General features: G+C 47.6%; 1 protein-coding gene across 2 annotated transcripts in view; it reads left to right on the top strand.

Moving 5' to 3' along the window:
* The window catches only part of csnk1da (casein kinase 1, delta a), a 61,701-nt gene that overhangs the window by 9,959 nt on the left and 33,892 nt on the right, over window positions 1–17,850 (top strand). Inside the window, exons 2-3 of one of the 2 annotated variants that reach the window (XM_090197728.1) lie at window positions 11,006–11,031; window positions 11,146–11,230. In XM_090197728.1, coding sequence (XP_090053854.1) covers window positions 11,006–11,031; window positions 11,146–11,230 — 111 coding nt within the window. Of the gene's footprint in view, window positions 1–11,005; window positions 11,032–11,119; window positions 11,231–17,850 lie in introns of both variants that reach the window. The other variant, XM_090197727.1, reaches the window with a different exon arrangement.

Genomic DNA, 17,850 nt, shown 5'->3' with positions numbered 1-17,850 from the left:
TTACAAAACATCGATGCAGTTTTAGTGTGTTCAATGTTTGGACACGTGATGTTTTTACTAGACTGAAGTTGGGAGTTCCCCCTCCCTCTCCTCACTCTGATAGCATAACATGACATGCTATGGGCTCTGATTACCACCCAGCCCTGTGGATCTCTGTGTTCCTCTACGCATGGATGACATGATTGCAGATAGTCTATCCAGCCAACAGCCCCCCAGCCCTCACCCCTACTGAGTCCCAGAACAGGGAGAGATAAGCAGGGACAGGGAAGAGACTAGGGGGGGTTGGGGGATAAATAAGGGCCAGCTGCCTCCAGGCTATGAAGAGAGAGGAAAGGAAGGAAGGGAGAGAGGAGTAGAGAGACTGTTGATCTGGCTGGCTGAATAAAGCTCTACTTTCTACCCTTCTTGAAATAAGCAGCTCAGTGTTGAGAAATAAGAGGGGTTTTGTTAGCCAGTCAATTGGTGTAACACTCCTGTCCATTTCACACAGTGAAACAAATGTCAAACTGTCATAGCAGCTTCAGTTACCCTCAACACACTCCATCTCCTCCTCTGTCCTTCTCTCCCCTCTCTGTCCTGTCTTTCCAGCTCTCCTCTTCCCTCCTCTCCATTATATTACACCACCACCCCCACAAGCAGGAACCCATTATATTACACCACCACCACCACAGCAGGAACCCATTATATTACACACCACCACCACAGCAGGAACCCATTATATTACACCACCACCACCACCACAGCAGGAACCCATTATATTACACCACCACCACCACAGCAGGAACCCATTATATTACACCACCCCCACCACAGCAGGAACCCATTATATTACACACCACCACCACAGCAGGAACCCATTATATTACACCACCACCACCACCACAGCAGGAACCCATTATATTACACCACCACCACAGCAGGAACCCATTATATTACACCACCCCCACCACAGCAGGAACCCATTATATTACACACCACCACCACAGCAGGAACCCATTATATTACACCACCACCACCACAGCAGGAACCCATTATATTACACCACCCCCACCACAGCAGGAACCCATTATATTACACACCACCACCACAGCAGGAACCCATTATATTACACCACCACCACCACCACAGCAGGAACCCATTATATTACACCACCACCACCACAGCAGGAACCCATTATATTACACACCACCACCACAGCAGGAACCCATTATATTACACCACCACCACCACAGCAGGAACCCATTATATTACACCACCCCCACCACCACAGCAGGAACCCATTATATTACACCACCACCACCACCACAGCAGGAACCCATTATATTACACCACCACCCCCACAGCAGGAACCCATTATATTACACCACCACCCCCACAGCAGGAACCCATTATATTACACCACCACCACCACAGCAGGAACCCATTATATTACACACCACCATCACAGCAGGAACCCATTATATTACACCACCACCACAGCAGGAACCCATTATATTACACCACCCCCACCACAGCAGGAACCCATTATATTACACACCACCACCACAGCAGGAACCCATTATATTACACCACCACCACCACAGCAGGAACCCATTATATTACACCACCCCCACCACAGCAGGAACCCATTATATTACACACCACCACCACAGCAGGAACCCATTATATTACACCACCACCACCACCACAGCAGGAACCCATTATATTACACCACCACCACCACAGCAGGAACCCATTATATTACACACCACCACCACAGCAGGAACCCATTATATTACACCACCACCACCACAGCAGGAACCCATTATATTACACCACCCCCACCACAGCAGGAACCCATTATATTACACACCACCACCACAGCAGGAACCCATTATATTACACCACCACCACCACCACAGCAGGAACCCATTATATTACACCACCACCACCACAGCAGGAACCCATTATATTACACCACCACCACCACAGCAGGAACCCATTATATTACACACCACCATCACAGCAGGAACCCATTATATTACACCACCACCACAGCAGGAACCCATTATATTACACACCACCACCACAGCAGGAACCCATTATATTACACCACCACCCCCACAGCAGGAACCCATTATATTACACCACCACCACCACAGCAGGAACCCATTATATTACACCACCACCACCACAGCAGGAACCCATTATATTACACCACCACCACCACCACAGCAGGAACCCATTATATTACACCACCACCCCCACAGCAGGAACCCATTATATTACACCACCACCACCACCACAGCAGGAACCCATTATATTACACCACCACCACCACAGCAGGAACCCATTATATTACACCACCACCACCACCACAGCGGGAACCCATTATATTTGTACTGTTAATTCTGTTGGTAACCAGTTTATAATAGCAGTAAAGCACCTCGGGGGGGGGGGGGGGGGGGGGGGGGGGGTTGTGGTATATAGCCGTGTCGAGCCTGAGAATAGCCCTTAGCCGTGGTATCTTGGCCACATACCACATCTCCCCGGGCCTTATTGCTTCAATAGGTCAGGTTGTAGCTAGTTCCTAGTTTGATTCCTTAAGGGATGTCTGAGCATGTCTACACACACACTCCTGCAGTATGGGCAGGAGTAGGAGTGGAGCGTTCCCTGCTCAATCTGTCAAGACGTATCACATTCCTGTTAAGATAACCCACACCCTGACCGGCTCCCCTAAAACGTTGTCTCATGTTCACTTCATGCCTACAGAATCCCTAGCCAAGATAACCCACACCCTGACCGGCTCCCCTAAAACGTTGGCTCACGTTCACTTCATGCCTACAGAATCCCTAGCCAAGATAACCCACACCCTGACCGGCTCCCCTAAAACGGAGTCTCACGTTCACTTCATGCCTACAGAATCCCTTGCCAAGATAACCCACACCCTGACCGGCTCCCCTAAAACGTTGTCTCACGTTCACCTCATGCCTACAGAATCCCTAGCCAAGATAACCCACACCCTGACCGGCTCCCCTAAAACGTTGTCTCATGTTCACTTCATGCCTACAGAATCCCTAGCCAAGATAACCCACACCCTGACCGGCTCCCCTAAAACGGAGTCTCACGTTCACTTCATGCCTACAGAATCCCTAGCCAAGATAATCCACACCGGCTCCCCTAAAACGGTGTCTCACGTTCACTTCATGCCTACAGAATCCCTAGCCAAGATAACCCACACCCTGACCGGCTCCCCTAAAACGGAGTCTCACGTTCACTTCATGCCTACAGAATCCCTAGCCAAGATAACCCACACCCTGACCGGCTCCCCTAAAACGGTGTCTCATGTTCACGTCATGCCTACAGAATCCCTAGCCAAGATGACCCACACCCTGACCGTTTTGTGTTTATAGAGCGAGAGCGTCTAACCTCCTAGCCGTTCTTCTTTATAAGTTGGAGCTGAAGGAGAGGTGTTCTTGTTCTGTTGTTGCATGTTTCTGTGTTTCACAAGCGTGGTTGGCCACAGGGAAGGCCTGTTTGTGTAGACAGAGTGAAATCTGTGTAGTTTATTTCCAGGCGTTGTGTTTAGAGAGAGAGAGAGAGAGAGAGAGACCTTCTAGTCTTTTCTTGTTGATGAGTTGGAGCCTTGAAGCAGAACAACACGTTTGTTTGGTTGGTGTTCTGTGCTGTTGCACGTTTCTGTGTTTCCCAAACCTCAACTTGCTAGTTGGCCTGTTCATATGTTCACACTACATAGACTGAATGCTCTGGATCTGAAAAGAGCGGCCCCAGCGGTCATTGAGTTTGTTGTCCAGGCGTGTTTCTGAGGCGCGGGAGAGAGAGGCCTGTTGCTCTGCAGCCAGAGCGTGAACCTCGCTGGCCTCGTCTGACGTGAAGAGGGGAGAGCTGAACGTCTAGACTTGCACCGTCACAACCATTATGCTAATGTGCTGTGAACCGAGAGAGAGTCCTTTCCTTTTTGATAGCGATGCTAAAGGCAGTGTTGTCTGTGTGTGTTTATAGTTTTGTGCGTAGCTTCAGAGCGTGTGTGTGTGTGTGTGTGTGTGTGTGTGTGTGTGTGTGTGTGTGTGTGTGTGTGAGTGTGAGCATAGCCTGAGGGCAGCAGAGTGTGACAAGATTTTCTGTGTCCTGTCCCTCCCCTGAACAATAGAGAAGCTCCATTTAGATGGAAATGGGCTGGTGGTATGTCCAATGGAGCATTGAGACAGCATGATGGATACCCACAAACCCCTGCAGCCCTCCCCACTGACGTGTGTGTTATGAAGGGGGTAGTCGTTAATGTAGGGTACATTTTAGTAGGTCTATGTTATGTAGTGGGAATAGTTTGTCATTGTTGAGTTGTACACGTTTCAATCAGTCGATACAGGCCCCTCCTATGCAAACGATTCTAAATATGGCTGCCTGGAATAGGAATCACTGGTTCCTTCAATACAAACGATTCTAAATATGTCTGCATGGAATGGGAATCACTGGTTCCTTCAATACAAACGATTCTAAATATGTCTGCCTGGAATGGGAATCACTGGTTCCTTCAATACAAACGATTCTAAATATGTCTGCATGGAATGGAAATCACTGGTTCTTTCAATGCAAACGATTCTAAATATGGCTGCCTGGAATGGGAATCACTGGTTCCTTTAATACAAACGATTCTAAATATGTCTGCCTGGAATAGGAATCACTGGTTCCTTCAAAACAAACGATTCTAAATATGTCTGCCTGGAATAGGAATCACTGGTTCCTTCAATACAAACGATTCTAAATATGTCTGCATGGAATAGGAATCACTGGTTCCTTCAATACAAACGATTCTAAATATGTCTGCATGGAATAGGAATCACTGGTTCCTTCAATACAAACGATTCTAAATATGTCTGCATGGAATAGGAATCACTGGTTCCTTCAAAACAAACGATTCTAAATATGTCTGCATGGAATGGGAATCACTGGTTCCTTCAAAACAAACGATTCTAAATATGTCTGCATGGAATAGGAATCACTGGTTCCTTCAAAACAAACAATTCTAAATATGGCTGCCTGGAATAGGAATCACTGGTTCCTTCAAAACAAACGATTCTAAATATGTCTGCATGGAATGGGAATCACTGGTTCCTCCAGTTGGTGAGGTCTACAGAATTAACTGCATTTTGCTTCAATATTTTCCCCCTAACTGAATGCGTGCAAAAAGACTGAGGGATCACATTGACAGCTTTACTATCAGGGTTACTAACTAACCTATACTATCAGGGTTACTAACTAACCCACATTGACAGCTATACTACCAGAGTTACTAACTAACCCACATTGACAGCTATACTATCAGGGTTACTAACTAACCTATACTATCAGGGTTACTAACTAACCTATACTACCAGGGTTACTAACTAACCCACATTGACAGCTATACTATCAGGGTTACTAACTAACCCACATTGACAGCTATACTATCAGGGTTACTAACTAACCCACATTGACAGATTTACTCTCAGGGTTACTAACTAACCTATACTATCAGGGTTACTAACTAACCCACATTGACAGCTATACTATCAGGGTTACTAACTAACCCACATTGACAGCTATACTATCAGGGTTACTAACTAACCCACATTGACAGATTTACTCTCAGGGTTACTAACTAACCTATACTATCAGGGTTACTAACTAACCCACATTGACAGCTATACTATCAGGGTTACTAACTAACCCACATTGACAGATTTACTCTCAGGGTTACTAACTAACCTATACTATCAGGGTTACTAACTAACCCACATTGACAGCTATACTATCAGGGTTACTAACTAACCCACATTGACAGCTATACTATCAGGGTTACTAACTAACCCACATTGACAGCTATACTATCAGGGTTACTAACTAACCCACATTGACAGCTATACTATCAGGGTTACTAACTAACCTATACTACCAGGGTTACTAACTAACCCACATTGACAGCTATACTACCAGGGTTACTAACTAACCCACATTGACAGCTATACTATCAGGGTTACTAACTAACCCACATTGACAGCTATACTATCAGGGTTACTAACTAACCCACATTGACAGCTATACTATCAGGGTTGCTAACTAACCCACATTGACTATTAACCCTTCATGTCCTTACTATCAGGGTTGCTAACTAACCCACATTGACCATTTAACCCTTCATGTCTATACTAGCAGGGTTACTAATCAATCATGTTTATTTACTGGATGAGGAGTGATTTAAGGGTTACACACACACACACACACACACACACACAGGAATCGATGATGGGCAGCGAGCCAGTGACTTTGGCTCTATACAAAGCCATTTAGACACACTACACATCTGTCTGTAGGACACACACGCTACACATCTGTCTGTAGGACACACACGCTACACATCTGTCTGTAGGACACACACGCTACACATCTGTCTGTAGGACACACACGCTACACATCTGTCTGTAGGACACACACACGCTACACATCTGCCTGTAGGACACACACACACGCTACACATCTGCCTGTAGGACACACACACTCGCTACACATCTGCCTGTAGGACACACACGCTACACATCTGTCTGTAGGACACACACCACACACGCTACACATCTGCCTGTAGGACACACACCACACACGCTACACATCTGCCTGTAGGACACACACCACACGCGCTACACATCTGCCTGTAGGACACACACCACACGCGCTACACATCTGCCTGTAGGACACACACCACACGCGCTACACATCTGCCTGTAGGACACACACCACACGCGCTACACATCTGCCTGTAGGACACACACCACACGCGCTACACATCTGCCTGTAGGACACACACCACACGCGCTACACATCTGCCTGTAGGACACACACCACATGCGCTACACATCTGCCTGTAGGACACACGCGCGCTACACATCTGCCTGTAGGACACACACACACGCGCTACACATCTGCCTGTAGGACACACACACACGCGCTACACATCTGCCTGTAGGACACACACAATCTGTCCATGAACCATAGGTAAATGCATTAGTGAGGTGAAGGGAGGGAAGTGAAAGTTTTGGTTAGTTACATAACATGTATAGAGTCTGTTACACACCTACCAGAGGAACTAGTCCCATTTACACAGGCTGTACCAGGATCCTGATCTGTCTATAACATTACACAGGCCGTACCAGGAGGATCCTGATCTGTCTATAACATTACACAGGCTGTACCAGGATACTGATCTGTCTATAACATTACACAGGCCGTACCAGGAGGATCCTGATCTGTCTATAACATTACACAGGCTGTACCAGGATACTGATCTGTCTATAACATTACACAGGCCGTACCAGGAGGATCCTGATCTGTCTATAACATTACACAGGCCGTACCAGGATACTGATCTGTCTATAACATTACACAGGCCGTACCAGGAGAATACTGACCTGTCCCTGAGATAACACAACTTGTTTTGGAGCTGGGCCTCTCTCTGCACTTGTGTTCAGAAAATGACAAAGGATTGATTTCCTTATAATGCCAATGCACTTGTACATCAATATTTGAGTCAATTAGAAGACGCTCTTTTCCAATTCATTCAACTTCTGTTTAGTATGAAGAAACAGTCCCCTAATACTATGATGGGAGAAGTGAAGCCCTCTGTTTATAATTGAATCAGGAAAATCATCTGAATTATTGACACAAGTGAGTCTTGGCCAACCACAGTATTCGTGCATGGCCTCCAGTGGGATTGGACCAGGGGGGAGGAGCCTCCAGTGGGATTGGACCAGGGGAGGGACCTCCAGTGGGATTGGACCAGGGGAGGGGCCTCCAGTGGGATTGGACCAGGGGAGGGACCTCCAGTGGGATTGGACCAGGGGAGGGGCCTCCAGTGGGATTGGACCAGGGGAGGGGCCTCCAGTGGGATTGGACCAGGGGAGGAGCCTCGATTGGGATTGGACCAGGGGGGAGGAGCCTCGATTGGGATTGGACCAGGGGAGGAGCCTCGATTGGGATTGGACCAGGGGAGGAGCCTCGATTGGGATTGGACCAGGGGGAGGGGACCTCGAGTGGGATTGGACCAGGGGGAGGGGACCTCCTAGTGGGATTGGACCAGGGGGAGGTGGAAGGGACCTCCAGTGGGATTGAAATACCCCCTCCCTCCCCACATCCTTATATTGATATTGGGGTGGGGGATACACCAGGGTCATGTTCATTAGGACGCACCACTGTATAGCTGCTTAGATAGTAACTCTCCATTTCTGACCTTTATCTTTAGTTTGGTGCTTACTGAACGAGACCCACGGATGTTGTTGATGAATGGGTCGACAACAGAGATTTTTGTTGGATGCTTGAGAGATGGTGGTGTCACCAATCTGTCCATGAACAGTAGGAAGGATGACAGATGGTGGTGTTCACCAATCTGTCCATGAACAGTAGGAAGGATGAGTGCTGAGAAGCAGTGTTTATTATATTGCAACGTTGGTTATTTAGGGAATGCTGTCGTAACAAGTTGGTGACGATGAATACTGAGGGATCCCACTCTCCTACAGCCATGCCAGAAGACGGGGGTGAGGAGGAGGGACAGCATTTATAGAGAGACTAGGGAAAGGGGGTGGGGGGGGGGGGGGGAGACGGTGAATGGGAGGGATGGAGAGACTGTAAAAGAGAGTAGGTGGTAGAGTTGGTGCTCATGACTCAGACAGCCAATCATAGACAGGATGTGTTTTCAGCAGGAACTGAGATGGTTTAATCACGGACAGGATGTGTTTTCAGCAGGAACTGAGATGGTTTCATCAGACAGGATGTGTTTTCAGCAGGAACTGAGATGGTTTAATCAGACAGGATGTGTTTTCAGCAGGAACTGAGATGGTTTAATCAGACAGGATGTGTTTTCAGCAGGAACTGAGATGGTTTAATCAGACAGGATGTGTTTTCAGCAGGAACTGAGATGGTTTAATCAGACAGGATGTGTGTTCAGCAGGAACTGAGATGGTTTAATCAGACAGGATGTGTTTTCAACAGGAACTGAGATGGTTTAATCAGACAGGATGTGTTTTCAGCAGGAACTGAGATGGTTTAATCACGGACAGGATGTGTTTTCAACAGGAACTGAGATGGTTTCATCAGACAGGATGTGTTTTCAACAGGAACTGAGATGGTTTAATCAGACAGGATGTGTTTTCAGCAGGAACTGAGATGGTTTAATCAGACAGGATGTGTTTCTGTAGGGCTGTGTTTGATTGACACTGGGATGACTTGGGCTACTCATACATTTACTGATGAGTAAAGCTGATTGAGGCATTTTGTTTTCTAATGAAGTGGATTAGAATGTGATGATGCAGTCGGGCTGGGTGATTTATCAAATTAATTCAAATTACTATTTTTGCGCGATGTTCACCATACTTGTATCGCAAAATCTTTTTTTTTTTTTGTATTTTTGGTTTTTATGAGTGTTTATGTCCACTTGTTCTCATGTCTTCTTGGTCTCGTTCGCTCCTTCTCGGCTGTGAACCTTCCCATTTCCACTAGAGATCTCGATATAATGGCGAGAGGCTCATGTCTTCTTGGTCTCGTTCGCTCCTTCTCGGCTGTGAACCTTCCCATTTCCACCAGAGATCTCGATATAATGGCGAGAGGATCATGTCTTCTTGGTCTCGTTCGCTCCTTCTCGGCTGTGAACCTTCCCATTTCCACCAGAGATCTCGATATAATGGCGAGAGGCTCATGTCTTCTTGGTCTCGTTCGCTCCTTCTCGGCTGTGAACCTTCCCATTTCCACCAGAGATCTCGATATAATGGCGAGAGGATCATGTCTTCTTGGTCTCGTTCGCTCCTTCTCGGCTGTGAACCTTCCCATTTCCACCAGAGATCTCGATATAATGGCGAGAGGCTCATGTCTTCTTGGTCTCGTTCGCTCCTTCTCGGCTGTGAACCTTCCCATTTCCACCAGAGATCTCGATATAATGGCGAGAGGATCATGTCTTCTTGGTCTCGTTCGCTCCTTCTCGGCTGTGAACCTTCCCATTTCCACCAGAGATCTCGATATAATGGCGAGAGGCTCATGTCTTCTTGGTCTCGTTCGCTCCTTCTCGGCTGTGAACCTTCCCATTTCCACCAGAGATCTCGATATAATGGCGAGAGGCTCATGTCTTCTTGGTCTCGTTCGCTCCTTCTCTGCTGTGAACCTTCCCATTTCCACCAGAGATCTCGATATAATGGCGAGAGGCTCAAGTCTCCGCCCTAACAATGGGAGTCGTTGTCCCAAAGGCGGAAAGGCAGGCGACAAGCTGAGTTCCAAAATAAGCGCGTAGAAACGCATTGGGCTTATTTTTGGACAGATTTTGGCGAGAGTGAAACGTCTTGCTTCTCCTCTTTCTCTATAGTTTACATACACACCCTAAGCCCCTCCCCCTGTCACTCACAAAAACTAAATTAACATTTCAAGCCAATCCCCTGTTTATGTCTCAACTCCTCAGATTGAGAGCAGAGCAGACACTACTGCCACAGGAGTATCAATGAACATTGATTGTGGAAAAGGAATGCCCAATTAGTCTCATGTGCATTACAGTATCGCATATCGCCAGCAGCATTTTAGTCAAATAAAGACCGGTATACTGGCTGTTAAGTCTGTGTTTTATAAAAAAAACACTTATACAAGGAATTGTCAACTCATTCTGATAAATCAGGTAGGACACTTGATTTCAACACCTGAACAAAATGGACAGGATAGCATGCTGCTCAAACAGCTGGAGATGTACAGAAGGGTGTGTTCATCACAATCTGTTCTACCTGGTTAGCTAGCAGATAGATCCAAGTTGGCTAAGTGAGCCTATGATCCTATATGTGTAATTTGGCTACAACATGTGATGTGTGGTGGAGTTGTAGTGCAATACTTGTTTGGTAACAAATCCAGTTTCTTAAGGAATCCTGCAAGCTTTCTTTATTAAGATAGTCAATGAAGAAGTTGACCAATTCTGAGTGTTAACATGTCATCTGTTTGTATTTCTCTCTAGGTACTGATATCTCCGTAGGAGAGGAGGTGGCCATCAAGCTTTCTTAAAGATAGTCAATAAAGAAGTTGACCAATTCTGAGTGTTAATATGTCATCTGTTTGTATTTCTCTCTAGGTACTGATATCTCGGTAGGAGAGGAGGTGGCCATCAAGCTAGAGTGTGTGAAGACCAAGCACCCGCAGCTCCACATCGAGAGCAAGATCTACAAGATGATGCAGGGAGGAGGTACGACGCTACACCATTTATCTGTCCCACTGGCCTAGTGGTCATCCTACCAGCTCTCATCTAGATCACTGTAACTGGCCTAGTGGTCATCCTACCAGCTCTCATCTAGATCACTGTAACTGGTCTAGTGGTCATCCTACCAGCTCTCATCTAGATCACTGTAACTGGCCTAGTGGTCATCCTACCAGCTCTCATCTAGATCACTGTAACTGGCCTAGTGGTCATCCTACCAGCTCTCATCTAGATCACTGTAACTGGCCTAGTGGTCATCCTACCAGCTCTCATCTAGATCACTGTAACTGGCCTAGTGGTCATCCTACCAGCTCTCATCTAGATCACTGTAACTGGCCTAGTGGTCATCCTACCAGCTCTCATCAAGATCACTGTTACTGGCCTAGTGGTCATCCTACCAGCTCTCATCTAGATCACTGTAACTGGCCTAGTGGTCATCCTACCAGCTCTTATCTAGATCACTAACTGGCCTAGTGGTCATCCTACCAGCTCTTATCTAGATCACTCATGTAACTGGCCTAGTGGTCATCCTACCAGCTCCTATCTAGATCACTCATGTAACTGGCCTAGTGGTCATCCTACCAGCTCTCATCTACATCACTGTAACTGGCCTAGTGGTCATCCTACCAGCTCTCATCTACATCACTGTAACTGGCCTAGTGGTCATCCTACCAGCTCTCATCTACATCACTGTAACTGGCCTAGTGGTCATCCTACCAGCTCTCATCTAGATCACTGTAACTGGCCTAGTGGTCATCCTACCAGCTCTCATCTAGATCACTGTACCTGGCCCAGTGGTCATCCTACCAGCTCTCATCTACATCACTGTACCTGGCCCAGTGGTCATCCTACCAGCTCTCATCTAGATCACTGTAACTGGCCTAGTGGTCATCCTACCAGCTCTGATCTACTCAAAGTAGGTGGACACCCCTTCAAATGAGTGGATTTGGCTATTTCAGGCACACATGTTGACCGGTATAGAAAATCGAGCACACAATGGCCCGTACTGAACAGCTCAGTGACTTTCAACGTGGCACCGCCATACGATGCCACCTTTCCAACAAGTCAGTTTGTCAAATTTCTGCCCTGCTAGAGCTGCCCCGGTCAACTGTTAGTGCTGTTATTGTGAAGTGGAAACGTCTAGGAGCAACAACGGCTCAGCCGCAAAGTGGTAGGCCACACAAGCTCACAGAACAGGACCGCAGAATCCTGAAGCGTGTAGCTCTTAAGAATCGTCAGTCCTCGGTTGCAACACTCACTACCGAGTTCCAAACTGCCTTCTGGAAGCAACATCAGCACAATAACTGTTCGTCGGGAGCTTCGTGAAATGGGTTTCCATGGTCAAGCAGCCGCACACAAGCCTAAGATCACCATGTGCAGTGTTAAGCGTCGGCCTGGAGTGGTTTGAAGCTCGCCACCATTGGACTCTGCGGCAGTGGAATGCTGTCCTTGGAGTGATGAATCACGCTGCACCATCTGGCAGTCCGGCGGACGAGTCTGGGTTTGGAGGATGCCAGGAGAAAGCTACCCGACATTGGACTGGGGGCTGTTTTTCATCGTTCGGACTCGGTCCCTTAGTTCCAGTGAAGGGACATCTTAACGATACAGCATACAATAACATTCTAGATGATTCTGTGCTTGCAACTTTGTGGCAACAGTTTGGAGAAAGCCCTTTCCTGTTCCGGTATGACAATGCCTGCGGGCACAAAGCCAGGTCCATACAGAAATGGTTTGCCGAGATCGGTGTGGAAGAACTTGACAGAGCCCTGACCTCAACCCAATCAAACACCTTTTGGAATGAATTGAAACGCCGACTTCGAGCCAAGCCTAATCGCCCAACATCAGTGCCCGACCTCACTAATGCTCTTGTGGCTGAATGGAAACAAGCCCCTGCAGCAATGTTCCAACATCTAGTGGAAAGCCTTCCCAGAAGAGTGGAGGCTGTTATAGCAGCAATGTTCCTACATCTAGTGGAAAGCCTTCCCAGAAGAGGTGGAGGCTGTTATAGCAGCAATGTTCCAACATCTAGTGGAAAGCCTTCCCAGAAGAGTGGAGGCTGTTATAACAGCAATGTTCCAACATCTAGTGGAAAGCCTTCCCAGAAGAGTGGAGGCTGTTATAGCAGCAATGTTCCAACATCTAGTGGAAAGCCTTCCCAGAAGAGTGGAGGCTGTTCTAGCAGCAAAAGGGGGGACCAACTCCATATTAATGCCTGTGATTTTGGAATGAGATGTTTGACACTTTTGGTCATGTAGTGTATATCCCTGTAGCTGGTGACTCTCTTATCCTGTATCAGACTTGTAACTGCCCTGCGTTGTGTTGCACTGTGCTGGGTCCATACCAGAACACACCAACCTTTAATGTGCTGCTGCTGATCTAACTACATTCACTCGTCTCAACACATCCCTCTTATATACAGTCCTCTCACCCCTCCTTACCCCAAAACACTCCCCTGACTTAAATAATAACCCACCTCCCCTCCATTCACTCCAGTTCTCTGACCCCGTCTGCCAGGTGGCTCTAGTCCAGGCCTGACCTATTGATCCTGGTGTAGATGGAGAGTGTGCTGTAATTAGCTGAGGTGAAAAAGTCGACGGCTCGCTCCCATCAAACAGCCTGTGGTGGGCTATCAGAAATACTTCAAAATAGAAAGGAAACCCTGTACTCACTGGAATACTGTAGTAGTTTGAATGTATTGTTGACCTCTCACTGGAATACTGTAGTAGTTTGAATGTATTGTTGACCTCTCACTGGAATACTGTAGTAGTTTGAATGTATTGTTGACCTCTCACTGGAATACTGTAGTAGTTTGAATGTATTGTTGACCTCTCACTGGAATACTTGTTGACCTGCTGCTGCTAAAATACATTAACTGCTGAACTTCTCCAGTGAGTGTGGGTTTTCCTTCTTCTCATTGTAATTAGCTGAGTAACAGGACAGAGCCAGTTAGCCCTGGGGTTAACCCTGTCTACATTTACATTCAGCCTCACCACTGTCAGTCCGGATCCTCTGTGACCTTTACCCTGGCCGTTCAGTCAGTCCGGATCCTCCGTGACCTTTACCCTGGCCGTTCAGTCAGTCCGGATCCTCCGTGACCTTTACCCTGGCCGTTCAGTCAGTCCGGATCCTCTGTGACCTTTACCCTGGCCGTTCAGTCAGTCCGGATCCTCTGTGACCTTTACCCTGGCCGTTCAGTCAGTCCGGATCCTCTGTGACCTTTACCCTGGCCGTTTAGTCAGTCCGGATCCTCCGTGACCTTTACCCTGGCCGTTTAGTCAGTCCGGATCCTCCGTGACCTTTACCCTGGCCGTTTAGTCAGTCCGGATCCTCCGTGACCTTTACCCTGGCCGTTCAGTCAGTCCGGATCCTCTGTGACCTTTACCCTGGCCGTTCAGTCAGTCCGGATCCTCTGTGCATGTGTCCTAGTCCCACTGACCATCGTGCTGTTTAATGGTGTCTTCCCCCCTCCAGGGTGTGTGTTGTTTAATGGTGTCTTCCCCCCTCCAGGGTGTGTGTTGTTTAAAGGTGTTTTCCCCCATGCGGTGTGCGCGTACCTATGCAAGTGCAAGCTTTTGTGTGTGTAACAGCCTGCACTGCCAGTAACAGGCTTATCTCCACCACAGCCATCCAGCCCCTCACCCCTGGAGTGTTGCCCCAGCAGGGTGCTCTGACATTGGGATAGGATGGAGCGATAACCTGGGTTCCTGGAGCCCTGTGGGTCTCATTCGTTTGTGCCCTATATCCTTTTTTTTTCACTGCTCCCCTCTCCTCCACCAATCCCCTCACCTCTCGATCTCTCCATCATTGGTTCTATCCTTTCTCTCTGTCATCTCCCCTCTATCCTCTGTCATCTCCCCTCTATCCTTTCTCTCTGTCATCTCCCCTCTATTCTTTCTCTCTGGCATCTCCCCTCTATCCTTTGTCTCTGTCATCTCCCCTCTATCCTTTGCTTTTGGCATCTCCCCTCTATCCTCTGGCATCTCCCCTCTATCCTCTGGCATCTCCCCTCTATCCTCTGGCATCTCCCCTCTATCCTTTGTCTCTGTCATCTCCCCTCTATCCTTTGCCTCTGGCATCTCCCCTCTATCCTCTGGCATCTCCCCTCTATCCTCTGTCATCTCTTCTCTGTCATCTCCCCTCTATCCTCTGTCATCTCCCCTCTATCCTCTGTCATCTCCCCTCTGTCATCTCTCTCATCTCTCCTTTTATCTGCTCTCTCTCATTCTCCCTCTCTCTCTCTCCCACCCTCTCTCTGGCCAGATGGTGTGTGCGCCTGGGGAGGAGAGGGTGGAATAGACGGAAGGAGAAGGAGGGAGGTGTGGGGGAGGGGCAGAGCGCTGCATTCCTCTTCTCTGGGGCGCCATCCCTCCATCCTCCAGCTCATGAATATTCATACAGTGTGTGTGCGTGGTAAAATGAGCCTCCGGTGTAGCAGCAAGAACAAAGCACAACCATGCTGTATTATATGATCAAACAGAGATGACGCATTGCTGCACGACCATCATTATTATCCTCATAGTCCCCATTATCCTACTGACCTCTGGGTCAATACACACCATAGTCCCCATTATCCTACTGACCTCTGGGTCAATACACACCATAGTCCCCATTATCCTACTGACCACTGGGTCAATACACACCATAGTCCCCATTATCCTACTGACCTCTAGGTCAATACACACCATAGTCCCCATTATCCTACTGACCACTGGGTCAACACACACCATAGTCCCCATTATCCTACTGACCTCTGGGTCCATACACACCATAGTCCCCATTATCCTACTGACCACTGGGTCAATACACACCATAGCCCCCATTATCCTACTGACCACTGGGTCCATGCTGCACGACCATCATTATTATCCTCATAGTCCCCATTATCCTACTGACCTCTGGGTCAATACACACCATAGTCCCCATTATCCTACTGACCACTGGGTCAATACACACCATAGTCCCCATTATCCTACTGACCACTGGGTCAATACACACCATAGTCCCCATTATCCTACTGACCACTGGGTCAATACACACCATAGTCCCCATTATCCTACTGACCTCTGGGTCAATGCTGCACGACCATCATCATTATCCCCATATTCCCCATTATCCTACTGACCACTGGGTCAATACACATCATAGTCCCCATTATCCTACTGACCTCTGGGTCAATACACACCATAGTCCTCATTATCCTACTGACCACTGGGTCAATACACACCATAGTCCCCATTATCCTACTGACCACTGGGTCAATACACACCATAGGCCTCATTACCCTACTGACCACTGGGTCACACCATGTTACTCTATCAATATTGGCTAATCAGTATGATATATATTGCTTTATCATTTTGCTCTACGGTAGGAAACGGACTGAAACAGGGAGGGACTACCCGAACTTGTCCAATAAGAAACACAACATTGTTGTTGCAATATGTTTTGTTAGGTTTTACCCTAATGAATACATCCCAGGTTCTGGAACAGAACCAGATGGGAGGAAGATATTTTAGACTCCAGTTCTGTCCCATATTGCACCCTATTCCCTTTATAGTGCACTACTTTAGACCAGGGACCTATGGCACCCTATTTCCTTTATAGTGCACTACTTTAGACCAGAGCCCTATGGCACCCTATTTCCTTTATAGTGCACTACTTTTGACCAGAGCCCTATGGCACCCTATTTCCTTTATAGTGCACTACTTTAGACCAGAGCCCTATGGCACCCTATTTCCTTTATAGTGCACTACTTTTGACCAGGGCTCTATGGCACCCTATTCCCTACATAGTGCACTACTTTTGACTAGGGCCCTATAGTGGTCTGATCAAAATGAGTGCACTATATAGGGACTAGGGTGCCATATGGGATACAGACAGGCTATTTAGTGCTGAGTGACCCTACAGGTCCTTAGATGGACACTGTACATTCTGCTGCTTAATATATCCAGTGGTCTGGTCTATGTAGTCTAAGGTTGAGCTGCTTCTAAATATATGTTGCTGTGTCAGTATGGGGGCTCCCGAGTGGCGCAGCGGTCTGAGACACTAGAGGTGTCACTACAGACCCTGGTTCGATCCCGGGCTGTATCACAACCGGCCGTGATCTGGAGTCCCACAGGGCGTCCCACAATTTGGCCCAGCGTCGTCCGGGCTGTTCTTAACCCTGGGCAACATGGGCCTGGGAGGCTCACAGAGATATTAGTATCCACAGTATTCTGTTCTTAACCCTGGGCAACATGGGCCTGGGAGGCTCACAGGGATATTAGTATCCACAGTATTCTGTTCTTAACCCTGGGCAACATGGGCCTGGGAGGCTCACAGAGATATTAGTATCCACAGTATTCTGTTCTTAACCCTGGGCAACATGGGCCTGGGAGGCTCACAGAGATATTAGTATCCACAGTATTCTGTTCTTAACCCTGGGCAACATGGGCCCGGGAGGCTCACAGAGATATTAGTAGCCACAGTATTCTGTTCTTAACCCTGGGCAACATGGGCCTGGGAGGCTCACAGAGATATTAGTATCCACAGTATTCTGTTCTTAACCCTGGGCAACATGGGCCTGAGAGGCTCACAGAGATATTAGTATCCACAGTATTCTGTTCTTA

Source organism: Oncorhynchus mykiss, chromosome 13, assembly GCF_057628025.1.
Source record: "Oncorhynchus mykiss isolate SJ-2025 chromosome 13, ASM5762802v1, whole genome shotgun sequence".
Classification (NCBI taxonomy): domain Eukaryota; kingdom Metazoa; phylum Chordata; class Actinopteri; order Salmoniformes; family Salmonidae; genus Oncorhynchus; species Oncorhynchus mykiss.
Note: the sequence above shows the minus strand (reverse complement) of the source record. Positions and strands in the feature narration are given on the sequence as shown.